Below are 11,605 nucleotides of genomic sequence, written 5' to 3'. Positions count from 1 at the left end.
AGAAATTACTGTAGAGTCATTCTAGAAGACCATGCTACTGTATTTCCAATTTCTATGTTGGTTGTGAAAATTCACAGTGAACAAAGCTGATACGAAGAGCATCATCTCATTTGGGACAAGGTGCTGGAGGAGAATTCTGCAGATACGCTGGACTGTCGAGTCCTAGAACAAATCAGGCCTTATTTCTCCCTAGAAGCCAAAATGATAAAGCTGAGACTGTCATACTCTCGCCATATCATAAGAAAATACAACTCATCAGAAAGGACATTAATGCTCGATAAGGTGAAAGGCAAAAGAGGAAGACTACATTGCACATGAGACTCAGTAAGGAAGTCACAGCCCTGAGTTCTCCAAACCTGGATGACTTGGAGGTCTCTCTTTCAGAGGGTTGCTATAGGTTGGAGTCAATTTATTGGCAGGTAATAATAACAATTGACTTATTGTTTTAACATTGTAATGTGTCATGGGAAAGACTACAGTTGCTTCCACACTAAGCATTAAGCCAGGAATGATCTTTCATCCACTGACTTAAAAAAAAAAGAATCTAGATGATACTGCCCATTCATAATATTACAATGTCCTCTGTGTTGTCCGCCTGTCCTTTTTTTGAAATCTGATTTAACAATTTTCTTAATTAAAAAAGCATAATTAATTTTTCAAAGATCGACATTAAGCTTCCTCTGTGAACAAGCAAAGTATTATTAAGGTATTTCAGCACTAATGTGGCTTTAATGAGGATTTTCCTTGTAGCTTTTGCTTCTAGTTGTTTTCTGTTCTGTGTGGCCAGAGCCCAAATAAATAATGAACTGCCCTTTAATAAATGAGATCCTGTTCCCCACCAGGAAGCCCTTTAAATTCTGCTTTCCCACATTAATTTTCCTTTTCTTCATAAAACTGAATAGTAATGCTGTTCAAAATATTTTTGAAGAGTCAAATAATTAGTGAAATCAGCAGTTAAAGCGACCGACAGGTATCAGTGAGGAAAGAGACCGATTAAGGCGCAATTAATCAGTAATGCCATGGCCATAATGAACAGAGCAAATAGAATTTGAATCCTCAAAAAGGTAGCCACTAATTAAAGGTACAGGATACATTTACTGAACAGGATTTACTTTAAGCTCTTTGTAAACACTATAAAACGATTTCTACCAGAAAGATGGGTCTTGATGGATGGCACAGTAGGTTGAGTATCCCTTATCCAAAAAGCAAAAGTATTTGGGATTTTTTTAAATTTTGAAATATCTGTATTTATAAATACCCACATAGAGATATCCTGGAGATAGGGCCCATGCTGAAGCACAAACTTCATTTGTCGCATATGCACCTTACAGACGTCACCTGAAGGCAATTTTACACCATATTTTTAATAATTTTGTTCATGAAAGCAGAAAGCAAAGGTGTCATTATATTAGCCATACAAATTGACAATTTTGGGTTTTAAAGTATTCCAAATAAGGGATACTCAACCTGTACCACAAGGTAGTGTTTACATTCAGCAGACTGCAGAAAAACAATGTCCCAGCACTATTAAAAAGCTCTAATGAGGAAGCAACCTGAAAGTCAAAAATATGTGCACTGCTGTAAATCGGAATTCCTTCTTGCAATTCCAATTTGCAATCAGCACACATATGACTCTGCATGTTAAGGATCATATTGTTTATTATAGGTAAAGGTTTTCCACTGGCATTAAGTCCAGTCATATCTAACTCTAGGGGTTGGTGTGCATCTCCATTTCTAAGCCGAAGAGCTGGCGTTGTCTGTAGACACCTCCAAGGTCATATGGCTGGCATGACTGCATGAAGTGCCATTACCTACCCGCCGGTGCAGTACCTATTGACCTACTCACATTTGCATGTTTTCTAACTGCTAGGTTGGCAGAAACTGGGGCTAACAGCAGGAGCACATGCCGTTCACCGAATTAGAACCTGCGACCTTTTGGTAAGCAAGTTCAGCAGCTCAGTGGTTTAATCCACTGCACCACCGGGGACTCCACTGTTTATTATAGTTTAAAGCTTTCAGTGCTTGGTAAACATGGGGAAATTGTCAAGGAACAAATATGAGGCCTACCAAGATATAAGGATTCTATAACATTCTAGAAAAGAAACTTATCAGCTACAAGAGCTGACTATTAAACTCAAGCTAACAAGAACTCCCATTCCCAAAAAATAATCTGTATCTACCAACCACTGGAAAAGCCTACTGTATAGGATCTTGTGGAGCCCCTTGTATAAAATCCTGTGGATCATCCAGTGGCGCAGAGGGTTAGACTGCTGAGCTGCTGAACTTGCTGAATGAAAGGTAAGTGGTTTGAATCCTGAGAGCAGGCTGAGCTCCAACTGTTATCCCCAGCTTCTGCCAACCTAGCAGTTCGAAAGCATGCAAATGTGAGATCACCGCTCTGGCAGGAAGGTAACGGCATTCCATACAATCATGCCAGCCACATGACCTTGGACGCATCTACCGACAATGTCAACTCTTTGGCTTAGAAATGGAGATGAGCACCAACTACCAGAGTGGGACATGACTAGAATTAATGTCAAGGGGAAACCTTTACTTTTACCTTTTATAGGATCTTGTGCGGTTTTCCATCAATGGTGGTGAGGCCAATGCAGAAAAACAGCACTAATAGTCACAACATTACTAGAATGAAAACTGGAGGTAATATAAGCTTCAATGGTTGTATGAAAGAAAACTTCATCAGGTCATGGTATCAGGTACCAAGGAACACATGCTGAACCTCCCTCTTCTGCATATCCACCCTCTTGTTTCCACACTGGCAATCCTAAATTAATCTCCAGAAGTTTGAACCAAAGATGGGGATCCAATAAAAATAATACTTAATTGCTAAGCCTCTCAATGAGGGGGTGGGAAAGAACTTTGAGAAACTGTCCTAGTTGGGATGGCAAGTTAAAGTGCAGCCTATCTCTGACCAACTTTACGGCTAGTTATGACAAAATGCAAACAGGAGCCTATGCGTGGAACTGGCATTCCTACTGCAGTAAATTCTACAAAGCTAAAAATAGATTTGGATTCTAACAATAAATTGCTGCTAATGCTGTGGCATTCAATTGTGAAGAGCAGCCGGCAGCTTTCAAAAAAAGGTGTGCATGAAGCATCCAGCTGTGCAACCACAGATCTGTGGCAAACAACTTCGCAAAAACACATGGTGATGATGCGGCTGAACTGATAAAAGTGAGAAAGCATTCTGAATGAATCAGCAATCTGTAAACAATCCAAGGCAAAAGAGTGACTCTCATACTTTGCATTTCAGTGTCTATGAAAAAATGTTCAGAATAAGACAAAGTCTCTCCACTCTTATCAGAAATAGTAAAACTGGCTGTACAGTGAAGGATGTGTATTGAAAAAGAAAAAAAGAACATGAAATAAGGGCATTGCAGATATATCAGAAACAAATTGTAATAAAAAGTGCTTTTTGGTTGACCTAATATACGGTAGGAGTATGGTGTAGCAGTGTAAGTGTTGGAGGCTTTTGAATCTCCACACAGTCATGCAAACTCACTTGGTGACCTAGGGGAAAGCACACTCTCTCTGCCCCAGAGGAAGGCAAAGACAAACCCCAGTGAACAAATCTTACAAGAAAACTGTGATAGGTTCACCTTAATCATAGAATCATTGTGTTGGAAGAGACCTCGTGGGTCATCCAGTCCAATCCCCTGCCAAGAAGCAGGAAAATCACATTCAAAGCACTCCCAACTGATGGCCATCCAGCCTCTGCTTAAAAGCCTCTATAGAAGGAGCCTCCACCACACTCGGGGCAGAGAGTTCCACTGCTGAACAGCTCTCACAGTCAGGAAGTTCCTCCTAATGTTCAGATGGAATCTCCTTTCCTGTAGTTAAGGACTCAATGAGTTGGAAACAAGTCGAAGGCACACAACAACAACATTGGCATTCCCACTAATGCAAAATTTAGAATTTTAGCTACCTGTGCTTTTTCTAATAAAATAAAAAGCTATGACATATGTAATCATAATTTCACTTAAAGAAATCCAACACCAAGATGTTTATTTTAGCAGTGCTCAGGGAACATGTCCTCCCAATGTAGCGACGGGACCAAATGAAGCAAAATCAGTCCAAGGAGAGATCAAACACAGCTGAGGTGTGTTATGGAGCAGAGGAGAAAGGAAACAGTGGTGGTTAGCAGTGAAAAGAGGACAAGAGGAGGGAACAACGTGAGAAAAAGAAGGGAGGGAGGCTGAGGGGGAAAGAGAAATAGAGACAGAGAAAGCAGCAAAAACAAATGGGTCTTTGTTAAGAAACCAGAAAAAGAGGATTTTTATAAATAACACAAATGCCAGAGAAACTTGTTTGCTTTCACCAGGTGTTATAATTTCACTTACAACACTCTTTAAAAATAGCCCCAGCCCACCCAGCAGCTTTGGTCTCCTGCTTCTCCAGCAATCTCCCTGAGAATTTGTGTCCCCCTACGCTGTGCCCACTTCAGCCCTCTCGCTCCGCTTTCTGTGCTTTTATTGCTTAGATTTAATATAAATCTAGCCAGAGAGTCCCACACCAGAATGAACCTGCCACCCTGCAAAACAGGGAAAAGTCTAGCGGCTGCAACTCTACTATCTACGATCCACACGAGTCTGCAATGGCCCAGGTCACATCGCTTTTGATTCTGTGCCCTTTTAAGGGAATTGAAAGTCCAGGAAAGCAGTGAAGCAGCAGGCACAGCTCTTTTCCCACCATACAAAGAGCGCAGGCAAAGCACTGCACAAACAAGAGTTCAAACCTGACAGCTGGAAGAAGCAGTCAGGGTGAGCTTTTCTCCAAATCTCATTCCAGTAGTAGGTTAAAATTCATGGGACGAAAGAAGATTTTACATTCACGCTATCAGCTCAGCAGCTCCCCTCTTTCCCAGCCAACATCTGAGGATAGGGGAAAATAAATAAACATGATGGCTTTATCCTGTCTTGTTGCTGAGACTCACTGTAATACTCCAGAGTAGGATTTTACCTGCTTGCCACAAAAGTAATATCTATTTCATACTCTGCTTTTGCCATAACGTGACCGTTATCCATGTCTTCAGTTGAGGACAACTGTTTCAAAGACAACACACAATGGAATTATCCACTGCGCAAACATCTCATCCATGCCACCCACTCTGTCCCTCATATCCTGGAATTTGGAAGGTTGTTCATAAGGAATGAAGTTATCCATAATTCAGTACAATGGCATGAGCCGGGATTTGCCATTCTATGTTCTCTGCAATGGGCTGGCAACTGCCATATTCAAGAATTGCTCAAGATCCTGCCTCCAAAACCATAGTTTCTGAGTCCACTGACAGTGTCCAGCTCTCAATTCTTTGAAAGGTATGTGTACATTCAAAAGCCTATCAATATCCACACGGTTTATTTTTAGCAATATGTCCTGTTTCATGTCTCTTCTGGAGAGCATTCCAGAGCCGAAAAGCTGCCCTCCCCATCATCCAACATGGAAGAGTCATTTTTCAGGTTGGTTTGCAGAACTTCAGACTCAATCTCCTCCTGCTCTTCCTCTTCCTGCTCCCGAAGGGCCTGTAGTCTTTCCTCCCGGGCCTCCATGAACTCCTGGGCTCCCTCACCCACCACCACGACACTGTCAGCCACATTTGGGGGGCCTTCCACAGGGTTATGGTCATAGGAGAAGAGCCGAAGGCGCCGCAGGTGGCTCAAGTCGGGAAGCTCTGTCAGCTTGTTGCGGTCAAGGTCCATGATGTGAAGCTGGGTCATGCAAAGCAAAGGCTGTGGAAATTCATCAAAGCGGTTCCCATATAGCCAGAGTCCCCGAAGCCCTCTCATGCGTGGTAGGCCATTGGGAAGCGTTTTGAGTCGGTTGTCGCCCATCTGCAGGGACTGTAGCCCGGGCATCTGGAGCAAGGCCCGGGGGAAGCGGTACAGGTAGTTGCTCTCGATCCACAAACAACGGAGGGTCTTGAGCTGGTAGAATTCTGCGGGCAGGCCAAAGAGTCGATTGCTGCCCAGGTAGAGGCGGGTCAGGTGGGGCAGGCGGCACAGCGCTTCGGGCACTTCCTCCAGCTTGTTGAAGTCCAGTGCCAGGATGCGCAGCTCCTGCAGCCCCTCAATTTCCTCGGGCAGCTCGGTGATGCCGGTGCCACTGATGTACAGCTTCTGCAAGTTGCTGAGGGAGCACACCGGGATGGGCACCCTCTTCAGGTGGCGCCCGGAGAGCTCCAGCATCTGGTCCCCGCAGCTCAGCTGCTCCTCAGCCGACGAAGGCAGCCGCTCCTCCCGGCCTGAGGAGCCCCCACTGCCCATCCTCAGAGCCCGGGGAGGCCACTGGCACGACAAGGGCCACAGTCCCGGCCCATGGGCGGGCTCCAAGGAGACATGGCATTGGCCCCCCCTTGTGCCCTCGGGGCTGGCCTCCTGGCGGGGGCAGGATTCGTGCCGTGGGGTGGAGGGCGCTGCTGGCCCCGCTGCCTGCCAGGGCTGCTTCCTCCTGGCCCTTGACCTCAAACCAGCGGTGCTCGCAGGGTCCTGGAGGCGCCCCCGGGCCCCTGGACCTCGAGGGCAGGCCAAAGGCAGGCCAGGCCAGGCAGCAGCTCCGCCTCAACGCCCAGAGCGGCGCCCTTTCTGCCTCCCAACCCACCCTTCACCCTCGAGGGCGAGGACCCTGCTCTTGCTCCTCTCGCCGGCTCCCTCGCCTCTCGCTCCGGGCCCCCCTGCGAGCTCTGAACTCGGCTCCCACACACGACAGAAAGAGAGAGAGAGCGAAGAGAGAGAGAGAAAGAGCCGGGCGCCTAGCGACTCGTCGCCATGGCAACCCCCACGCGGGACCGCCCGCCTATGGGAGCGCCAGGCGGGTTGGACGGGGCGGGCTGGGTGGGCGTGGCTTCCTTCCTTCCCCGCGCGCCTGGCTCCTCGCTGGCATGCCTGCTGCAAGCCCCGCCCCCTCCCCTCCCCTCCCGCCGACACACCCCCTCGAGGGGGCGGGGCTGCCACGCGCCACTAGGGCGTTTCAGTGGCAGAGGCTTCTCTGAGAGGCTCAGCCAAGGCTCGCGGAGCCCCAGGCCGGCTCTTCGCGCCCTTTCCCCGGTTTAAGCAGCTCTGTTAAGGCTTCTGCCCCAGCAACATCTCAGTCTTAGAAGGCTGCATCTCTACGCCGCAGAGTTCATGCAAGTTTCACTGCCATGGCTCAATGTTAGAGATCCTAGGAGTTGTAGCTTGGAAAGTCAGCAGGACTCCTTGGCAGAGGAGGCGGAAGACCTAGAACCACCACTCTTGGGATCCTATAGCACTTGAGCCATGCCAGTTAGAAGTGGTGTCAAACTGCAGTGTAGATCAGTGGTTCCCAACCTGTGGTCCATTGTGGACCATCAGTGGTCCGCAAGGACTAAAACATGGTCCGCGGCCTCAGCATTACTACACTGCTGCAAGGAGAGCAACTGGTCTCATGAAACCCTCTTAAAGTACCAAGGCTTATTAAATATGTTTTTTCTGTGAGCGAGTAGATGGTGACTACTGGATAACATGATTCTATAAGTTCTTAACCTGTGGGCCATGGACCACCAATGGCCTGTAAGGACAAAATTTTGGTCTGAGTCTCCTTCCTTTTTATTTATTTATTATATTTTATTTATTTTATTTCTGGGTTGTAGGTTTTTCGGGCTATATGGCCATGTTCTAGAAGCATTCTCTCCTGACGTTTCACCTGCATCTATGGAAAGCATCCTCAGAGGTAGTGACGTCTGCTCCTTTTGCACCACCTGTCACTCCCCTGTCGCTGACCATGGCATATGTTCTGTATCAGAAACTTAAGCTGATATGGTCTAACCAATGCAATTTTCTGAATCAGCATCCCAAATAACCAAACCGAATCTAAAGTTGATCAAAAACTGATTTGGAATCCTTTTGGTACTAATGTTGGAGAGTAGTCCCTGATCAAAGTGGTCCCTGGTCAAAAAAAAAAAAGGTTGGGAAGCATTGCTCTAAGCTTAAATACAGTGCCATATATGTAATGAGCAGAGTGGGCCCTGGTCAAAGTGATCCCTGGTCAAGGTGGTCCCTGGTCAAAAAATAGCTGGGAACCACTGGTGTAGATGCACCCCAAGTCTCAAAGCCAACACAAGTTTTGGGAAAGTTTGAGTGCTGGATGATGATTCTGGAGACTACTGTTTCAGTCCCTGCTTAGCCACAGAACCACTAAAGCCCCTTTACACTGCCATATAATGCATATATCTGCATTGAACTGCATTATATGCGTCCACACCAACCATATTGTACAGTTGGAACTTACATAATAATAGTCGTCATCATCTTTATTTATACCCCGCCACCATCTCCCCAAGGAGGACTCGGGGTGGCTAACATGAAGCCAAGCCCAAAAATAATGCAGCAAAATAAGATACAAAACAACAGAACATTAAACACAACAAAATGCATAATGTAACAAAATAAACAGTGCAAAACAACATAATAAAAATCAAACAGAAAGGGCGGGCCAGATGTGCAAGATAAAATGTTATATTGCAATGTACATGGGACTTGCGGCCCAACATCTGGAAGGCCATTGTTTGCCCACATCTATTGTAAAGAACCTTCTCTCACACAAAAAGTACTGACAGTCACAAGCCCCCTGTAATCCTGAGGCAACGAACCTGTGGCTGTCATCACATTACAAGTTTTCAATCCACATTATCCACAAATTGCATGTAAGAGTTTGTAGTCCCAACAATGTTTGGAGGGGCAGAAATCGTTCACTTCCACAGGGTGTGTTCCCCTGTTCACCTCATTTTCTGTCCCTGCGATAATTGGATTTTGAAGAATGTGGCTTGTTGTGGAAACAAGGATTGGTGAAAATGCTTAAGTAAAGATACCCTTTCCCCATGATAACTCTTCCAGGAGATAATTTCCTTTCTTAGGGGTAGATTCCTGTTGTCTCACCCCTGTTCCTAACTATGAGTTGTTTGTAAGTCAGATGTTTGTAACTCGGGGACTGCCTGTACTGTATTCATTTCACAGAATCAGAGTCAGAAGGACTAATGCCAACCTCCCGGCCAATGCAGAAAATTCATCTAGAGCAGGGCTTTTTAAAATTTTCCACTCATGATCCCTTTCAGCCTAAGAATTTTTTACGTGATCCAGATATATAAAATAGGTATAAAAACCAAGCAGTCAATGATAACACATCAGCTTTTGCAAGACTTGCTACACAAACTGATTTTCCTTTTTGTGAAGTACAGCGGAAGCATCTTCTGCAGAGTCCATGTAATAATAATAATAATAATAAACTTTATTTATATCCCACCCCCTCTCTCCAAACAGGACTCGGAGTGGCTTTCAGAAAATAAAACACAGTACAAAAACCAAATCAAAAATAAAACACAATACATAAACAGCAATCTCAAAAGCACTGTACAACAGATCCGTGTAAATGTCTAAAAGAGCCACCAGGTGACATTTAGGAAAAAAATTGAGACTCCAATATTGAGCTACGTGCAGTGTTCTCAACCTGTAGGTCCCCAGATGTTTTGGCCTTCAACTCCCAGAAATCCTAACAGCTGGTAAACTGGCTGGGATTTCTGGGAGTTGTAGGCCAAAACATCTGGGGACCTACAGGTTGAGAACCACTGAGCTGAGGGAACCCACTTGGGGTCAAGACCCAGTTTAAGAAGCCCTAATCTAGGGCATTCCCAGAAGGTATCTGTCCTAGATCAGTTCCCACTGATTCCTTTAGACTACTCTTAAATTGACTTAAGGCCCAAGTGTCCATTGTTACAATGGTTCATCATTACATTATCTCCAAATTTTGCCAGATACTTCCACCTGTGATGCCACATACTAAGCTGACTGCCCAAAGAATTCTGCACAAACTAGCTGTGAAAGTAGTTCTTGCGGTGCATGAATGCTTTGTGAGAAGAACAAATAATACAACACCCTTCACAGGACCAACTCCAGCATGAAGTGTCTCATGATGGAAGGCAGTGTCTCCAAGAAGTACCAATCCTAAAATGGTTCAGACATGAAGTAAGGCATGAGTGTACATGAAGTGTATGTCCCTGGCGTCTGGTAACACAGAGTTATGTTCGGCATAAAAACAACAAAACAGTTCTTTCATCCCAAAATAGCTCATTAAAGCACAAGACACAGCAGGCTGCCTCCACAACCACTACTGTGTCCTGGAAAAGCTTGCTGTGACTCTTACACTATTATACAAGCACTCAACCCACTGCAACACAGTACTGTAAGCAACACTTCAGCTTTGTATCTATGGCACAAATCGGCTGTTGGTGCTCAATAGGGAGTCCTTGGCCAAGGACTTCTGTGTTTTGCAAAAAGCATATTTTTCATTATAGAAAGGAAGTTTGGCATCTGCCTAATATTCAGGAATAACATATGCATAAATAAATGGTTAACAATTGCGGAACATGCACACTTGGCAGTTAAGACAAACGGTACTCTTAACATCTTGATCTAGCTCCCACAGAAATTACCAATTACGGCACTTCTCCATTGACTTTACTGACAAGCAAATCAGACTCAGAATGAGAGTAAGGCCTCTTCTACACTGCCATAATGCCATTTGAAACTGCATTATATGGTCAGTATAAATGTCCTGATATATATGTGTTCTGTGATCCGCTCTGAATACCCTTCAGGGTGAGAGGGTGAGAAGAGTAGAATTTAAATACTGTAAATAAAGAAACTCATAAAATGCAGTTCAATGCAGATAAACAGCATTATATGATTCCACACAGACAATGTAATGCAGTTTCAAACTGCATTATATAGCAGTGTAGATGAGATCAGAGTAAGAGAAAGAATTTAGCACAGTTGGCTCCAGCCACTATGATCCCAGAAGCAAACACCAAGTACACCCCTATGTAAGTGAGCTATTTTGGTACCATCACTCCCTCAGTTATGTATCCATCATAATGAGTGACACTAACTCTAAATTAATTTTTCTCCAGATGGTTATAATGGTGATAGGATTCTTTTTTTCAAAGCTGCATGCAGGTTTCTTTGTCTTCGGCTGAGTCAGTTATCAGCTGATGTCACAGATTTAATCTGCACCCATTTATGCTTTCTAAGCTTTAACATGACATCCTATGAGGATTGTCAGGAAACAGTGGGCCGTTTTTCAGGTAACCACGTCCGTCAGCCAGTAGATATACAGGTTGTGCAAATATGGAAGGCACACCTCCATATCCACCCACAAGCAGGTTGAGCAAAAATCTAATTTGGGACAAGAACCCCTACTCACTCAATAATATCAAGGCATGCTTATCTTCAAAAATGCAGCTAATCCATCTGGGGAAATATAAACACAGATATTCAGTAGGAGGGAAAAAGCAGAGAGAGAGGCCCAGATAGCAAATTAGGTATGCAAGAACAGCATGGTAGAGAGTGTAATTATACAGGATGTACACAAAGATGGAGATGCTAAGATTTAGAAGAGAAAAATGATGGGTATTGACTACCCAGCTCTACTAGGAACTCTCTTCAAACAGGGTCATAGGTGGAAGCAAATAGCAGAAAGAAATGGCTTACAAAGTTCATTTAGCAGCATACAGCTTCAAAGGTGAAGTCAAATCACAACAATCTAGACATTGTTGTAGTGGTTTGGGTGTTGTACTATGATT

At 44.6% G+C, this 11,605-nt stretch overlaps 1 protein-coding gene across 1 annotated transcript; it reads right to left on the bottom strand.

Annotated features, from left to right (window-relative positions):
- Positions 1–3,991: 3,991 nt before the first annotated feature.
- LRRC10B (leucine rich repeat containing 10B) lies at positions 3,992–8,633 on the bottom strand. Its single transcript, XM_060770768.2, has 2 exons — positions 8,621–8,633; positions 3,992–6,571 (listed from the first exon to the last, which is right to left on the bottom strand). Exons 1-2 carry the CDS (start codon positions 8,631–8,633, stop codon positions 5,397–5,399), a joined length of 1,188 nt encoding a protein of 395 aa, XP_060626751.2. The 3' UTR covers positions 3,992–5,396.
- Between the last annotated feature and the right edge of the window lie 2,972 nt (positions 8,634–11,605).

The sequence above is a fragment of the Anolis sagrei genome, chromosome 1, assembly GCF_037176765.1.
Source record: "Anolis sagrei isolate rAnoSag1 chromosome 1, rAnoSag1.mat, whole genome shotgun sequence".
NCBI lineage: Eukaryota > Metazoa > Chordata > Lepidosauria > Squamata > Dactyloidae > Anolis > Anolis sagrei.
The sequence above is the reverse complement of the archived record's forward strand: the minus strand, read 5'-3'. Positions and strand labels throughout refer to the sequence as shown.